Source organism: Typopeltis vanoorti, chromosome 14, assembly GCF_054136105.1.
Source record: "Typopeltis vanoorti isolate ZY-2024b chromosome 14, IOZ_Tvanoo_1.0, whole genome shotgun sequence".
NCBI lineage: Eukaryota > Metazoa > Arthropoda > Arachnida > Uropygi > Thelyphonidae > Typopeltis > Typopeltis vanoorti.
This window is the reverse complement of record NC_143562.1, coordinates 71,445,437-71,464,460: the sequence shown is the minus strand read 5'-3', so window position 1 is coordinate 71,464,460 and position 19,024 is coordinate 71,445,437. Positions and strand designations below refer to the sequence as shown.

The following is a 19,024-nucleotide window of genomic DNA, read 5'->3' as shown; positions in this document are numbered from 1 at the left end:
TTTTATGATTCGGCTCTTACTCTTTAAAATAGATGTGTGAGAAAGGAGAAGCTCATGTAAAGAGATTAGCACTCAAAATATCATCTATTGGCCACAAAGCAATCTCGACGGCTGTGCAGTCTTTCATTATATAATATACATTAGTAAGTTTCAGAAAATTTATAGTTTGTATTAGACATCGTGCATATCTGCTATAAGATTTATTGAGGTAGTAATTGAAGAGATTTTCTCATTAACATTTTAATGATGAAGAGTTGAAATCATCTTACACTAGCAACTTTACCAATCCTTAATGTAATTTCCTAGTATAGCTGATTTGTTTGTTTATTTGATGAGAAATTTCATGAGTTTCATGAACTTTCTTGTGGCTATATGTGTTATTTCACTTTGCTATTGATAACAGATGGACATGTTTCTAAATTCAATCAATGTCATCACATGACGTTTGGATTAAGTTTTTTCTCTCAGTGTGTTTACTTCATTTTAACAGAAAAGCAGACAAGATTGTGTTTATTCTTAATTATTTTTATTAATATTAAATACAGATTTTCATCTAATATTTCATTTTAAAATCATCTTGTTATCCATCTCCTTCAGCGTATTGCCTTCCTGAACATATGAATCTTTACAGACGACACAAATACACATTTAAATTCTGAACTACAGATATATATTAGCTGTTACAATATGTTATTACAGAGTACAGATCACAATACATATTGTGTCTGTATAACTTTAATTAAGAAAATTAATATTAACAGAATTTCGTCGCTCTTCTTAATCTCAGTTTGCGTTCTGAAGTTCAATGTCGTCGTCCGTTGGATATTAGATATCTGGTGTTGCTAAGCTTTTTCGAAGCTGAAGAATGCAATCCTTAAGAGATATAATTAAGAAAATTGGTTAACAAGAGCAAAAATAAATAAAAAGAAATTTATAGGTGAAAAGCAAGGAAGACATCCTTATTTTTATTAGTGTTTTCATTTTTATATTCAATTGAAATACAATTATATTTACCAATTAATTACATTTTTATATTCAATAATTAAATTTTTATATTCAATTGAAATACAGTTATATTTACCAAGTAATTACATAATGCTATAACGAGGTATGATTCAAATATCCTGCTTCAAATCTTTCCAGATCTTCGAATATCTCAATGATCCCTGAAATCTCAGAGATTATTAAGAGTTTCTAATAATGAAAGACCAGCCTTAACGAAATATGAATCATATGCACCTACATCAGGAGGTCCGAGATTGAGAAATAAAAGAAGAAGCCGAGAAAGGACTAAGCACAATATTTGAATATTCATAACACCAACTTAAGTTCCCACAATAAATTTACTTATTAATAAAATGACACTATGGTCAATGATCGTTTTCTCTCTCTTAGGTTTTCCCTCATCACTGATAGGCATAAGAGTGGGGAAACAGTCGATCTAATTATTGCATTAATAATTGACAAAAGTTCAGGTTAAAGGAGACAGACTGTGTCTTTCGCATAAACAAATATTACACCTATGCCCAAATCTATATGCTCAGAAACTCTCTGGTAAAATTAAAATATTTTAAGATTCATTTTATTTCACTATAGAAGGAATGATGGATCTTTAGTAGGAAATTAAATTTAATTTTAATAGTTAAATTCCTCTTTATTTATCTATATTATCTTTACGTTGACTGGAGTGCTAAAACTTAATTTCAGGATTAATCTCGGGTAATTTATTGCTCAGTCCTCTTGCAAAAGATGAAGGACATTGATTTCTAAACTTGCTAATATTCATTGTGTGTAGCATCTATGTCCGCGCGTTTAGCCGAGTGGCTTTGCGCTTCGCAACCATATGCCTGGGAAAGGAGTGTCCTGCGTTCGATTCCCGTCGAAGACGTGAGGAGCTTAGGATCTTTCTCACACATAGCCAAGTTAGCTGGTCTTGGGCGTGGACAGCAGGGTTTTTCCACCAGTTTATCTGGGATTTTTCCTCCTCTTTTACAGGCATATGATTCCTCCAGGAAAAAGGAGTATCCATCCTATTCTGCAGAATTTCGGTTCATAATGCCTATACGGTAAAAAGTGTTTGTCTACGCGTGAGCGCAAATCGGGACAGGACAGAAAATCTATACGGAACTCATAAACGGAATCTGCGAAAATCGTGAGATGGCATAATCACTATGTCTGAAACCTCGAACACCATAATCCCAAGGTCGCTGAGATTCCAAACACAACCGAACATCAAAATTAAGGATCTTAAATTTATTATTATTTAACGATCTTAATTGTGGAATATTATGACGCACCCAAAGTAGATTGTACATAGGACTCGAGATGATCTATAAAGAACTTAATTAGTGTAGATCCTTATATATATATATTTGTTAGCGAATTCTTTCAAGTATACAAGCGCAATTTGAATGGCAAGCAGATATTCAAAAATACCAAAACAGATCTAAATGAAGTCTTTAAACTAAAAAGTCTAAATCACATCAGAGTGTTTGGTTCTGAGAGTATTAAAAATGAAGTTACACTAATAATACGTATGAGACGTCCGTTGCTATTAAAAGAAGGATAACTTGTGATGCCATCAACATATGCAGAACTGCCTACTCTGGAAGGATATTTTATTTTTAGGGCATAGCTAAGAGGCACCCAGTTCCATCGTGTTGCCTGTGTGTTTTATTTTCTCTGGTTGAAGAAAGAAAAATCGATCTGCATTCCATTTGGTAGAGTAGGGAATTCAAATGGTATTTAATGCTCTTTTAACGTTTCCCTTGGTTGCGAAATATGTGTGTATAATACGTTTATAAGTGCATAGAAGTTTCTCTCATATATCTGTCCTTTGCATCTCTTGCTACCGGGAAAAATTACTACCATCATGAACTCTTTATCTGGATGACGAGTGTGCTTTAGGGTGAAATGTACACAGACACATTTTTCCTGTTGAAAACTTGAACCGATTATTAAGAGCCCGTGAAGATATGTAATGATTTCTTGTTGTATTTGACTTTCGTTGAATCTCATTTTAATCGAATGACAGCAAGTTATTATATCATCAGCATATAGAGCATTAACTACCACCATGGAAGGAAGGCATTTTGTGATTGAATTCTCCTTGACAGCTATCTGTGCTGCACTAAACGCAAGCCACATCTGTATGGAACACACACCCCATTCTTAGTGAAAGGGTTGGCATCATGTACTCAAACGAATTTAAGAGAGTCGGATAGAAAGTAAGTGTCAATGAAAATAGTACGATATTCCTCAAATCTAGAATAAGGTCTCTTAATATATATCGTGTTCTAGAGTACACAAATATTGTTCTTCATACTCACAATTTTCTAATCTCATGACTCAGTTTGGCACTGATTGCGGTAACTGATAGATGATCAAGGTTTTTTTTTTTTTATCATTGTTGCTGCCTGCAGATCTGTAATACAGAACGCTGCTTCGCTGACAGTCGTTTGGCTGAATACGCTGCATTTATATTTCGGATGACTACAATTTGGAAATTAAATAAACGCACTGTGAATTGGAACCAAGATTACCTCGAAAGGTATATATATATATGAACAAGCAGAACTCCTTACGCATTATTCTGAAACAATGGGAGAGTAGATTTACTGCAATACCGCTGATCACTATCAGTAAGCCAACTAACAACTAATCATGGTTTTTGCATTACGTTGTGGGGCGAAACTTTGAGATCCATAATCGAAATTCTTCTTATGTCCTGTGATCGCAATACGGTCCAAACAGGGCAAAGGTGTTTTGATACCAGTAGGGTTAGTTTGTAAAATAGGACAGGAAAAAAAAGAATCAGCGGACTAAGCCAAAATAGAGGAATAAAGAACAAGAATTAAAAGTGGCAGTTCCATTTCTGAGAATTGTCCTCCACTAGAAGCAGATATGCCACTTGGAAAGGCCGAGTATCATAAGGACAATATGTCTATAATAAAAGTTAACATTGCTTAAGTACAGAGATATTTATGCTATCTTAGGAGTAAAAGATTAAACGAGTACTTACGAAGTATTCTTTTTGCTCTTCTCTAATTAGTGGATTCTGAAATTTAGAACAACATTATCAAATAATGTTTATTTAAGAACCATGATTTGCTTCTCATTTTGAAATTAAATAGGCTAATTATATCACTTAAGCAATATTTTAATTCTAGCAGTTATATACGAAGTACACCAAAATGGTTACCAAATATTTTCATTTAATCTGTTTTAGTATCACGAGAATCTTTGAATTTATAAATCAAACAACAGTCGTTCTTCTTTATTTCTCTATTTCTTTAAGTGTTACATGCTTATCAGAGATTTCAAGACCTCCAAATTTAGGCTCACACATACTGACTATTAGACATAAAATTGAAATATCTGGCTGGATTGATCATTCCTTCTCGTCAATAGCCCGAGTATAACCAGTTTTGTCGGGTGATGGAAGGATTCTTAAATACACTCTTTTTGACGGACGAAAATAAGCTGAATTCATGTTATTCTCGAAGAAGTCCAGCATCTGAACTCCAGCAGCATCACTACCTCAGTAGTAGAAAAGATGTATAGAGAATGACGACGACTGTTGAAATATCAGAGAATGCTCCAGAACGGTTTAGTTATAAGTCATATATAGAATATTATTATATAATGTTATATTTAACAGAGATTCGAAGACCTCCAAATTTAGGCTCACACATACTGCGTATTAGACATAAAATTGAAACATCTGTCTGGATTGATCATTCCTTCTCGCCAATAGCCCGAATCACCTACCTACCTACCGCCGAGAATACCAGTTTTGTCGTATGATGGAAGCATTCTTAGATACACTATTTTTGGAGGACGAAAATAAGCTGAATTCAACTATTCTCGAAGACCTCCAGCATCATCTCTACTTCAGTAATGGAAAAGGTGTATAGAGAATGACGACGACTATTGAAAGATCAGAGTATGGTCAGAGTATTGGACTTATTAAACTAAATGAGTGCATTTCATTCTACCCGCTTCCTATAATGCATTATATCATATCACTGGCATCAAAATAAGAAGGAATGATATTTTATGGACACCATTACGCCAGTCAAAACATCAAGAAGTGAACATTATTTTATTTTATTTTATCGACAAATACTTTATATAGAACGATTTCATTGTACAGATTAACATGATTACCAAAGCATTCAAGTGCAATGAAAAATTTGGGTTACTGTTATAAAGAGATAAGCAAAGCTTTTATTAAATAGCATTATAGATGAGAACGTGTCTTTTCACTGTTATTCTACTTTATAATTAAAATTAAAATGTAATGAAGCGTTCATATGTATTGTCTACCCTTCTTGTTCTTTTGAAAATAACTATCATTGAAATTTTAAGTGGAGATCGGGGATGACTTAATATGGTGATGAAATAGTATGATAATTGTGATAGGTATATTAATATGCTAGAGCTCCACTGAATTTTAAAATGAAAAAATGATGTAAATAAAAGAGTTTAGAGCACAAATATACTAGGAGGACACTAATGAAAAGAAAATAATAAATCCGATAACGATTGATGGTATATTATTAGTAAAGCACTTTAAATCTTGTAAAATATAAAAATTAAAACTTAGTGATTAAAAATTAGAACGTAAAAAAAGTAAAAGATTACAAAAGAATATAATGACTTGAGAATAAAAGTGAAGAATATTAAAATATATGATGCAAGATGAAAACGATTTATGGGGTGAAGTTCACGTCAAACTATTGGGAATTGTCTAAAGATAATTATAACGGAACATAACTAATAAAAACAAAATCAGGTCCAACAGTTAACAAATAATTGTAAGAAAAACACTAAACAATTGAGAATTGTATTTCAGAGTAGCTTATACATGTAGGATCATATGCTCAAAGTGCAACAAAGCATTTAAGATGCTTTTTCCCAGAATGATTGACTAACTGCAAATCTAAGATCAGTTCATATGAAAGAAGATAGCAAGAAGAACAACTTTAGATTTAATCATCAATAATTAACTTAAAAAACTTTCTCTGATGATATCAAAGACACATTAAACTCTCACAATATGAGAAAAATACTCCTCTCTTATCATCAAAAATCGATCAACAAATCTTAATATACTAAATGCATGTTAGCAGAAAACCAAAGCAATTCCACAGTAATTCTGTCGTTGTTAATTCCAAACCCAACAAATACCAAAGAAAGATATTGAAACTGCATATCAAGTGATATCTGCTATGTAAAGACAAGGAAAAGAGAGCAATAAATAAATTATGATTGACGTTTAAGGAAACAAATCATTTTTCTAAAATGTGCTTTAAAAAAAAAATAGCTCTCGAAGACAGTTTAGTTAATAGTTTATTTAATAGTAAATAAGTCATTTAAAACCTGATAAAAAATTCATATTTCACTCTATTTAAATTTAAGCCATTCCAGACAGTATGCTAAATACAATTTATTAATATTGCATTAAAAATGAAACCTATTTCTGAATAAGGAATGAAGAATACTTACATAGTCGAGTCTCTGGTCTCCGCAGGAAATAATCTAAATTGAATTAGAAGAAAAAAAATCTTCAGAAATTGCTTATAATCATTCATTGTTGAAATCAAATTTATATTCAATATATGTATGTATTTGTTTTATTTGTATTTATGTACTCGAAAAAAAGCAGGGTTGATCCCTTCTTAACACGCGAAGAACCTTATCCGGACTTTTCAACTGAAGGTGAGTTCATCAATCTCATATGGTGGTGAAAGAGTTTTTACTCCCGAAAAATTTGAGGGACAAAAATGTTTCTACCTCAAAAAAACAAACAAAGGAGCCTTGAATACAGACATAATTAACATGCATAATACACTGGCCTCACATATTGAGTTGCTTTTGCCATTAGTTTAAAATCCAAATAATTTATAATCAGGAAATTATCAGAAACCATTCCTAACCTGAGTGTCTTTTCTTCAAGCTGAAAAATCTGTAGTGATTATACGAGACATAATTGTACATTCACAATATCACTTTGTCATCTATCATAACTTATTTTAATAACTTTTATTTTAATGAGTCTTCACATCCTCCATGTTGTAAATCTCAAGATCTACAATTTAATATAAAACGTTGCATTCAATTGACGAAGATAACACCATAATTTATGTCCGAGCGCTTCGCACCATATGCCTGAGGAAGGCGTGTCCTAGGCTCGATTTCCGTCGACGACGACGTGAGGAGCTTAAGAATATTCCTCAACTATAGCCAAGTTAGCCGGTCTTGGGCGTAAACAGCAGGGTAGTACGCTGTATTTTATTTATATGTATATTTTAAAATGCAGTAGCTGTGTATTAAATTTACCTGTAATCCGGCATCTTCCTCCTTGCAGTAGCTACTAACGAATGCTGAAAGTGGATTTTCCTCTTGGGGAAGGTGAATTGATATGCAGTCGTGAATTATATCACGCATCTAAAAGAAAAGCGCATTAATAGTGGATGACGTTTTCAGTTATAACCCAGTATAATATACGAAATTAGATATCTATATGAAATACATCTAAAATTAATATTAGTAAACAACATAGGTATGCACATATGTATGTGAAGTCAATTCACATATATATTCTTGCTTTCATCACTTACGCAAACATTAACAAAATATAAATGTGAATTGACTTATCCTCAGTGATTAGCTGAACTAATATTATTTATCAACGAGTATGTAAGCGCATCTGTAGGACATCAACACACGTTGAAAACGATCTGAAAAGCGATTCTTTCCCTAAAGCATGACAACAATATTTGAACGTGCATGTTGCAATAATACATGTAACATTCTAAAGTAGGTGAGCTGTGAATTACTGGATTTCTTCTCTTCAACATGAAATAGTGAGATGCAGCTAAATAGCTAACTATTCATCGAAATCGAAGAAATTCAAACTGACTTTCCATTCCTACTAGACTAGCTTTTCGTTACTGCAGACTTCCTATGATGTAAAGGTAAGGTGCAATAAAGTCTTAAGTGTTTCGTACCAAGAGGTCTGTCATTTCTATCAAGAGAGAATACCAGGTCAATCGTATGGAAGGACAAATGTTGCTCTTCTGGACGTGTGAAAAGTCTTTTTAAGTTATACGCAGTTATCAATTATAGACAGAACCAAAACGGGACCAATTTTACCAGACAGTGGTTTATCAGGGGTTGCGTAATGAGCATTTATTAAAATAACTAGTAAGAGCTTCTTTGCAGATCACTCTGAAATAACAAAAAAAAAAAAATTGGAATTTAATTATTTTCAATGGAGTGTTGTGGTTAATCGTTACAGTGAGAATTGGGCAATAGAAAGTGAACAATATCCAAGTGAACAAGAATTGTATAATTGACGTAGTTCTTAGTAATGAAATTCCAAAAATCGATTTCATGAATGCATAACTTAAAATGATACTGTTCAAAAAAGTAATGATAAATTTCATAAACTTTAAGCCGACAGTTGAATAAGTTTTAATCTGAAGTTTTGTTAAGATTTAAAACAACGAAGTCTGTTTCGAAATAAAGAAATGAACCAAAAAAAATATAAGCTGGATTAAGAATATATATCGCAAAAGAAGCAGCATTGTACCAAAAACCAAAGAATTAACGAAAATATATGCTTGGGGCTCATAATGCAAACCCTGAGTGATCTGCAAACAAGCACTTACTAGTTATTTTCATAAATGAAAATATTGCAAGCACTCATTATGCAAACACTGATAAATTAAGACTCGTAATCGAATCATTCCCAGGCATCCGATTCTCGGGACAGACGGGACGAATACAATGTGTACAATGGTAGTTAGAAATGTACATAAAAATATATTCAATGGGGACATCGTCCGCGCGGTAGCCTTGTGGCTATGCGCTTCGCACCCATTTTCCTGGGGAAGGAGTGTCCTGGGTTCGATTTCCGTCGCCAACGTCAGGAGCTTAAGGTATTTCCTCAGTCATAAGCAAGTTAGCCGGTCTTGGGCGTGGACAGCATCGTTCCCCCCCCCCCAGTTTATCTTGGGTTTTTTATCCTGCAAGCAGGCAAACCTGCCGGTGAACACACGAATCTACAGCCATTAATACTTAACCTCCCCATGAGGGGGCTCAACTCCCCCCAATAGGGACGGGGGAGAAAAGGGAGGAAACTCCACATCACATGAATAAATAAATAAATAAATGCGGAGAACCAACCAAAAAAAAAAAAAGAAGAAGCGATATAGCACATGTTCTGGGTGACGAACCTTTCATCAGGGGTAAAAAATCAAGGCAGCTGCTCAGGTCACATTGAAAAACCTGGAAACTGCTGAATATGCTACAGAAACTAAAGAATGGGAAGCGAACACCGATGGGAATTCCTTCTTAAAATTTTGGCTCACTGTCCTGTTCGTGTCAGCAGTAATCACAGAATGTCACCACTCTCCATATTTACACGTGACTGTCATCGTTCCTGAGGTCATTTTAATTTTTGTTCAGTAAGTTTGTTTCTTACTGAATAAAAATTACTATAAATGCTAACTTGAAATGGCAATACGTCAGGTTGTAAATGTTTAATTCAGTTATTAAATGATTTAATCCCTTTCTGATTATTATTATTATTATTTTATAACACCTCCAGGGAGTCCAAAGACTCATCGAGGATGGACAATCTACAACTCTGTCTGCTCTACAGTTCATTCTAACCGAAACTACACCAACGACACCTACCGTTATTTCATTCCAAATCTTCAACATAAATCCAAAGAAGGCTTTTCCATGAGGGATTTATTCTAAAAAGTCAAAAAAGTGTAAGACGCATATGATAAAACGAATAGATGTCAAAATAAATAAATAAATAAAAAAGCATGAGTATACAAAGCACATTTCAAAATCCACTGAAGGAATTTTGTGAGGAGTGTCAGCTGATGATTTGAGAGGAAGGAGAAGAAAAAGAATAGCGTTATATATTTATTTTAGATAGCTAAAAAATTTTCTACTTACCTCTCCAACAATTAGATTTAGGCATCTTTCTGTTGATGTTATTGTTTCGGGGGAACCTAAAAATATTAACGTATAATTTCTAAAGACGTTTTCAAAAATATTGCAATGCTAATATTGTTAACATCACTGAGTTCGATGGAGAAAAGTATATGGTAAAAGCAGCAAATAAAAATAATAGCATGAAAGTTTTTCATCAGAATATTTTATTATTATTATTATTATTACGAGCGACTCCAGGGAGTACTTAGACTCATCGAGGGAGGCCCTAAACATCATGTCCACACAACTATACGACAGTATCTATCATACCTTGCCTTGAACTCACTCACCGTCATAGCACCCACAGCAGACTCTGGCAGCTTATTCCACTCCTTTACCATTCTAAAAGTAAAGAACTCAGCTCTAACCTCTCTGCTAACCACACTGTTTCCCAGCTTCCATAGGTGTCCCTTAGTTCTCCCACCACCAGTCCTGATCTCAAAAATATCCTCTGAATTAATCCTATAGAAACCCTTTAGCAATTGAATGTCTCAATCATATCTCTCCTTTTCCGCCTATCAACTAATTTCTGCAACACACAAATCTCAACCTGTTTTCATATGGTTCGTTCCATAGACTCTCTATCATCTTAGTCACTCGCCTCTGGTTTCTCTCCACCTCCTCCCCATCAAGAAGGAACCTAGGTGACCAAATCTGGGCACAGTAGTCGAGATGAGGTCTTATCAAGGTTCGGTACAGAGGTACAATAACTTGCTTGTCTCTGCTCGTCAAGGTATTTTTCAACAACCAAGGGAGTTGATGAGCTGATTTAGCTACTTTTGCAATGTGCCTCCTAAACTTCATCTCACTCTCCCAAGTCCCTGGCCTCATCAATCTCCTGGAGTACAGTTCCACCAATGTGGTATACTGCTGCTAATCTTTTCACCCCAAAATGCATAACCTTACATTTTGGTACATCAAATTGACATGCATTCTCCTTAGCCCAGAACTCCAATCTATCCAAGTCGTCCTGCAAGATTTTGACATCTTCTGCATTCAATATCTCTCTACCCAACTTTGCATCATCAGCGAACAAATGAACTGTTCCTCTTAGATCCTTCCTTATATCGTTAATGAACAAATTAAACAGCAGTGGTCAAAGAGCAGAACCCTGCTGCATACCACTAGTCACAGGCCGTCTTTTGGACTCTACTCCTGAATAAACTACATTTTGATATCTCTCCATCAACCACCCACCTATCCATCTCACCAACCCTATATCCATTCCCATATGTTGTAGTTTACGGATTAGAATTTCATGTGGTATCCTGTCAAACGCCTTTTCCAGGTCCACCAGTATCACTGTAAACCCATTACCCTTATCCATTCAGTCACCTTGTTATAAAACTTGAGCAAGTTACTGATCTACCCTTCATAAAGCCATGCTGACCTCCGTACAGTATCTCATTTTCATCAATCCATTCCTGTATTTTTCCCTTGACTACTTTCTCCATGACCTTGACAACGACTCCTGACATGCTGATCGGTCGGTAATTTGCAACCGTAGTCTTGGATCCTCCTTTATGCAGTGGAACTATATTCCCCTCTTTCCACACCTTCTGGACTAAACCAGACCAGAGACTCAGATTAAACAACATGGTCAAGGGCACTGATAATTATTTAGCCACTTCACGCAAGACCCATGCCGGTATAGCATCCAATCCCACAGATGTTTTCACATTAAGGTTCTGTAATAGACTATTCACCTCCACTTGATTCATCACAATTCCCGCATAAACTAATGGTTCCTTCATTTTTTCAATGTTACCACTTGGATGATATATACTTTTGCAAAGTGTTCGCTCAGTAACTCCAATATATCGACTTATTCAGTGACCTCCTGACCATCGTCATTCCTTAAAATCATTTTGCCGTGTACAGTTTTTTCTTGCTTGCAGCATATTGAAAGAACTGTTTGGGATTATCTTTAGCTTGCATAGCTAGTTTCCTTTCATAATCCACTTTTGCTTTTTTTTTTTTTACCACACTCGTTACACTTCTGGCCTGCACTTTATACCGTTCGTGTACTTGCAGGTCATCTCTTTCTTTAAATTCCCTCCACAGTTGTTTCTTTTTTTGCAGCTCAAGCTTAATGGTGTTATTCATCCATTTAACACCTACTTGTTTTACTATTCGGATCCTAGGTATACAATCAGCCATAACCTCCTGTAAATGCTCCTTCACTACTTCCCATGCTCTATCGACATCCAGCCCTTGCAGTTGTACATGCCATGGCACTAATCCAAGCAATCTGCTAAGCTTGTCATACATGCCAGCACGGTAATTCCACATATACCCTGTCTTTATCGAAAATTCCACACCTTTAACCACCTCACAGGTCAAGCCTTATGATCATTCTCACCAATAGGCGGCAACATGGTCATATTCATTACAGTCAAATTCTCAGATGCTATTACCAAGTCAAGCACTCTCACACCCCTAGTATTTTCAATTACATGCTGTCTCAGATATCAGATAGTTATCCCTTAATTATTGAATAAAATCCATTTCCTTCCTCACATCTGTCCTCTCCTCCTTGCAATCAATGTTATTATTATTGGGGATTTCAACCATAGTTGAAATCCCCAATAATAATTACCCTCCTTCCACTCATTTCATCAATGTATTTATGCATAGCATCTCCACCATCTATTCCATCACCTGGTCTATAGCAGCACCCAACTGTATATTTTATTCTGCCAGTCTCAATCTCACACCAAATAGCCTCAAATGAACTCTTTTCAGTATCCTGCGATATAACTTCAATTCTCCTTGGCTGCAGTTCATCAGCAATCATCAATGACACCCCTCCCCCATTTTATTCTCTGTGTCCCTCCTAAACACACAATAACCTACACATTCTATTCCAGTAACTATATCATCTTCCGTCAGCGATGTTTCACTAATGCCAATAACCTGTGGCCAGGAAGAGCCAATCAAGGCCAAAAATTCTTCCTTCTTGTTCCTAATACTCCTGGTATTAGTATACATGAAATGCAGTGGTCCCATTGTCCCACCCCTATCTTGATGCGTTATTCTAAATATCCCATTCCCATTTTTTGTCCTTAGTACTGGCTCGGGTACATTATATACATTCTTACACTCAACTGTTTCACTGATGTCCGCATATCCACCTCCCACCCCCTCTCCTTGGTAGTTCTAGTTTCCCTGGTTCTGCACATCCATTTTCACTTCATTCAGCAACACTTTTTCCAGTCTCCGCACACCAAATCCATTCAAATGCAGGCCATTCATCTTGTATAAATTCTTTTGCCCATCAAATTCATTCCACACGTCCACGAATTCCATACCACACCGTCTGCATAACCTGCGCATAATGTCATTTGCGATTATGGCCCTCCTAAACTCCTCTCTGCCACACCGCGGCAACAGACTCACCATTCTAAATCTGTCACTCTTTTCTTTCGCTACCTTTAACATTACTTTCAAGTCCTCTCTCATAAAAAATTTATCTGCTTTCAATTCATTCGTACCCGCCACAACTATCAACTCTTTCACCCTCTGTTTTTGCCCTCTAATACTCTCACTTACATCCTTAAATTTCGCACCCGGTAAGTACGATTTAGTTAAACTCCCATCTATCACTCCTCTTAATAACGAGTGACCATGCAACAGTCTTTCCTTCATTTCAGAAATTCTCCCACCCTTACGCTTATTTTTCCTTTCAAACACTTGTTTATTTACGTTAGCCGAATGACTCTGGAAGGAGTTTTGCAGGTGCTCTAACTGCCACTGCGGATTTTGTATCACTTCGCGCAACCTAGCGATCTCACTTCCTACAAATAATTCCTCATTTTTTTTTATCATTTAAACCATATTTTCTCTCTCTATAGTTGCATTTCCGCTCTCATTGCCATCTTGTACATCGCAATTCCCTATCAAGCCACTATTTTCACTCACATTCTGGCTTTCTTCAACCATAACTGTCTCACCACCTGACACATACTTCAACTCCTCACTTTGCTTACACTTTCTGCACATTCTCCCACCACTATCACTTTCAATCCAAGCTCCAGCCTCATTCAGGAATGCATACATCCTACACACACATCACATTGGACAAACTCTCTCACATTACAGCTTTTGCACAATGGCGTCGTATTTTTGGACGCCATTATCTTACGTCGCATTGGCGCCATGAGCAAATCTATGAAACGTATCATTAAAATACTAAATTAAATAACGGAATTCACACCAAAATCACACAGACACAACAAGCTACCAAAATTAGACAATATTACGTTATGATTTAAAACTATATTCCAATTTTCACTCAAAATTATACTTAGCTTTCGGAAATTCTCTGAAAACACTACAGACCATGCAGCCCTCTAGCGGGCTTCGAATGTAATAGTTTCAGTTAAAGTCTAATAGCAATAGTTATTACACTTTTGTTAGTTGTGATTAAACCTTCATGTATTTATGATCAAGCAGTCATAAATACCTGAAGCGAAACTAACTTTTGTAGATATGCTAATACTTTGAAGCTTTCTGTGCATAGTGAATTCTTATGAAAATGTCACACGCGTCCATTATTTGCTTCTTCAATGGATTTACGAGCGTAGCCTCAGTCAACCATGTACTTGTGAAATACGTTTTCTTTGCTATTAGATTTTAAGTGCAGTGGTTGTCTTACAGGCAACAACGAATTTTCTTTTTTTTTTTTAAATGACAACTTCACTGATAATGCTTTCTTATCGTATTAATGTGTTTCTTACATCGTCAACAATATTAGCGCATTCTATTCAGTCTATGGACTTTGCAGATCAAAAAGTATCCACGATCATTCTTCGAAGTTCAGTTGCATTTTATGTACTTCCGGTTTAAATTGGCGCTTTTCCTACCTTCGTGAATAATGAAGGAGATTTATATGAAGCAAATTTGCTAAATCTCGAAGTAAGAATATTATATATCGAACTGTGTTTCCTTATCATCATGTATGAGCACTAACCGTATATAATATTAAGCTTCTCGGAAAGAAATAAACAGATAGCATCGAAATAAAGGTCCATGGGAATTCTGGACCATTTTTCCTGTAGGCATTTAATCAGGTAATGGACTGTTGTGGCGTGGACGTCTCGTGACTTGACCCGACGCTCCATTTCATCCCACAAATGTTAAATAGGGTTGAGACCAGTGGTCTGTGGAGACGAGCCAAGTGTGATAACGTTCATGTCCATAAAACACGCGTTAACAGCTGCAGCCTGAGGAGTCGATGCACTGTATTACAATGGTCACCTCGTGAAACGTAGGAAGCATTGCATTGTCCAGAATGTTCAGATACCTTTGGTAGTTCGGTGCTCGTGGGACCACAAACAGAAGTCCAAGGCTAAACCAGGAAAACCTGTCCTTAACATCACAGCGCGGATTCCTAATTTCACAGCTCCGGTTATGCACTCTGGAAGGGGACATTCTCGGAACATCTGCCACTCCTACACTGTTCGGTAGATGATGATGCCTGATTTCTTTCTCTATTACATAGCTTCCACGTCTCAGTGTACAGTGCACGCTCTTTGCACCACTTAATGGTGAATGTTGGTTGGGGTAATATGGAGCCTCACATTGTGGTCCTACCATGGAAACCCAAGTTGGCATATTCGGTTCTAAACGTTCTTTTGCAGAGGACCAGCAGATGTTATATTGTCCTTCGTGGTAAGGTATGGTAACACTTAGCAGTTCCTTCTAAGCATGACCACAACATAAATGTCTGTTTATGGTTCTACGTTTCTGTCTCACAGAGAGGTTTATGTCCATTTATTTCTCATTCCCAGATGAATGTTATAAGCGAATTCATTCTGATTTGAAATATCACGAAACATCGAACTATAGGAGTGATGTACTTTCTTAATTCAAAGATAACTAAGTGTTTTTGGATTCATCTCATTAATGTGTTCTACGAATTTTTCTATTTCTTTAACTGCACAATGCTACCACCAATATTCTGTTTATTATTATTCCTTAGCCGGCCTGCTTGGCCCTGTGGCTAGCACATCCATTGTCCAGCCACGAGACTGCAAGTTCGAATCCCACCGTGGATATGAATGTTTTTGATCGTCTGTGAAAATATTTTGGGAGGGTGGTAGATGGCGTTGGTGTAGTTTTGGCTCGTTGTAGTTGTGGGATTGAGTGATGGAGATGGAGAATTCTGTAGTAGGTGCCTTCCTTCGGTAAGTCTTTGGATTCCCTGGAGGTGTCACTTAATAATAAGAATTCTTATCTTGGGTGATCGATGCTTCTTTTAATAATATGCTGTTTTGAAATTCGCAAACCAGTTCCCTCCTGGAAGAAATGACCTTATTATAATCTCGTTTTCGGCAAGGATTTGAATAACTTACCCCTTCTCTCTCCTCTCTCTAGTTTGACAAACGTTATGTTTCGTAAATGATCTTCCTCCTGGACTGATTTCAATCTCTGTTACACATATGCACTGTTTTATGTCTATTCGCTTATATAGGCACTTATAGGGATATTGCCCCACTGAATTGGTACCCATCGTTCTCCTCATATTTTTGCTTGTTAAACAAGAGGAGTTGTTTCCAGATTCACTTGTTAATACTACTGGAATCGACCCGAATCTACCTCACCTCTTCTTCGTTTATTCAATCTACTTCTGTCCTCCGAAACTGTCTTCATCATTAAACATTCGCCATCTACTACAGCCTCCAGTTCCTCAAGAAAATATAAGTACATTTCTTCTTTCTCATTCCTAATCTTCACTTCTCTCACTGAAATGATGCGCAGTACTTTCTTCTACTTTCTACTTTCTTCTATTATCCACGTTTATCTATGCAATAAATATTAATAAAACAACTAAAGATAAAATCTGTGGTTTTTATAAATTCATTTACTTACTTATCTTAACAAGAATCAAATCCTTTATATACCATAATTTGGCTCTCCTGTGTATTATGCAAACAATCCAGTTAAGAACTTGGAAAAATCACACGTGCAAAACTTCCCATATTAAGTTTGATATCTGTTGTTCATTTACACAAAATTCTTATAATATTAATGGCCTTTTCGGCACTGACCATGAGGGAATATATCAGGATTACTGCACTTCTCTGTGCTGATTTCACGAAGTTAGTATCAGCACATTTTTCTGATACCACTAGTATTAGGAACAAGATGAATTAGAAATGTCATGGACGCTTACTCAGAGAATGAGCACTGAAACGTCTGTTATATATACGTGCATATGAGTGAAATAATATATGTGACTACTCGCGCTGCTAACATCACACACAGTTAAGATTGCGAAACGATAGATAACATATACTTACGGCAAATAACATCCTCTGATCCTTTTGGAGCTTGATTATTTTCATCTTCTTGAGGAAATGCAAATGTCCAACAGAACACAGGGAACAACAAAAATACGAATAGGGAAAGTTGAGCTTGCATTTTTGTTAGCAGAAAGAGAGTTCAAACGGAGTTCGTAATGAAAATGGTTGATTATTATGTAGGATATATGTTCAAAGGGAGAGAAATGATTACGTGTTTCCTGTCGTTTTTTCTTTGGTTTTAATTGAATCGAAAAAAAGTTCCGTCGAATTAATTATCCTGATCACTTCCGTGTGGTTTGTTTCCTGGTATTTTTTTTCAGATACTGATTTACAGCTTCACAACTTGCTAAATTGTTTTAAAAGTGCATGGAATAATCATATGTTTCCTGCCATTTTTGCTTTTAATTAAATCGGACTTCCTAGATATTCTTTTTTCTGTGTTTTTTTTTTTTCATTTACTGATTTATAGATGAAAACCTTATCAAATTGTTCGCAGGAAATAATGTTCGTGTATGCCACTGGTGATAAAATTTCCTGCAATCGTTAACTAATGAAAATTTATATAATCAGCAAAAATCCTGCAGACATTTCAAGGTACATTAATTTATCGGTTTTTCTGTAGGTTTGCAGTGAATGACGGTTAAGAAATATGCGGTATTAGTAATATGCATCGGTGTAATTATTATTATTTTTCTTTTATGCAGAGAAGTGCATAAATTAAAAAAATACATGTTATACTAAAGGCATCTGATGTTATGCTTTAAATTAGACATATAATGTCAGCAGTTTCATGTATTTTTAAGTTTACAGGATAGTGGGATCCAGTTTTTTTAGGAATTGTCGTAAGGTTGAATCCTGCCATAGGAATACTTCAGATTCTACTCTGCTTGCAATATTTTATTTATTTCCAAGGGAAACCCTGTTATATATTACCTTTATTTTTAATTCTTTATTCACATTGTACATTTACTTTCATCAAACATTTCCGATTAACACAAACTCATCTCTATCTTTTGTAATTCCTGCTACTTTATCTTTACATTTACGTTCATTGATAATATTTCAAGCATTGATATGTTCTTATATTTCTTGTGTCCGCGCGGTTATCCTAGTAGCTATGGTCTTCGCAACCATATGCCTGGGGAAGGATTTTCCTAGGTTCGTTTCATGTCGGAAACGAGAGGAGCTTACGCTTCTTTTTCAACCGTAGCCAATTTGCGCGTGGACAGTAGGGTGATTTACCAGTTTATCCTGGGGATATTCATCCCACAAACAGGCAAGCAGGATACGGGAACACACAGGGTACAACAATAGGATATAGTACGACAAGGAAGGCAACGGGAAACCACCTTGCTCATAGTCACTTCCCTAGTATGGTAACATAACTTCCCACTACCATCCGTATGGATGAAATGGAACTCATCATCATCATCATCATCATCATCATCATCATCATCATCATCATATTTCTTGCATGTTTATTGAAAATATTACCACTGCGTAATAGTTATCTAAGGATTCCATTCTCAGCCGGTCCTTCTTTGTCAACTCTCTCAACTACAAAAACTGACATAAAGTATTTCTGCTGAAATATTGAGATGGAAATGGTATTGGATCAGTCTTAATATGGTAGTTAGGTAGATGGAGAATTATTCACCAATCTTTTGGATAAACCTTTCATAAAAGAATGATTTGTT

General features: G+C 35.8%; 1 protein-coding gene across 1 annotated transcript; it reads right to left on the bottom strand.

The window, feature by feature from the left end:
• Window positions 1–515: 515 nt before the first annotated feature.
• On the bottom strand, window positions 516–17,478 carry LOC150099623 (uncharacterized). The gene is made up of 6 exons (XM_090404094.1): window positions 17,325–17,478; window positions 9,982–10,037; window positions 7,345–7,452; window positions 6,511–6,543; window positions 4,022–4,057; window positions 516–873 (listed from the first exon to the last, which is right to left on the bottom strand). Exons 1-6 carry the CDS (start codon window positions 17,443–17,445, stop codon window positions 826–828), a joined length of 402 nt encoding a protein of 133 aa, XP_090260220.1. The 5' UTR covers window positions 17,446–17,478; the 3' UTR covers window positions 516–825.
• Window positions 17,479–19,024: the final 1,546 nt, after the last annotated feature.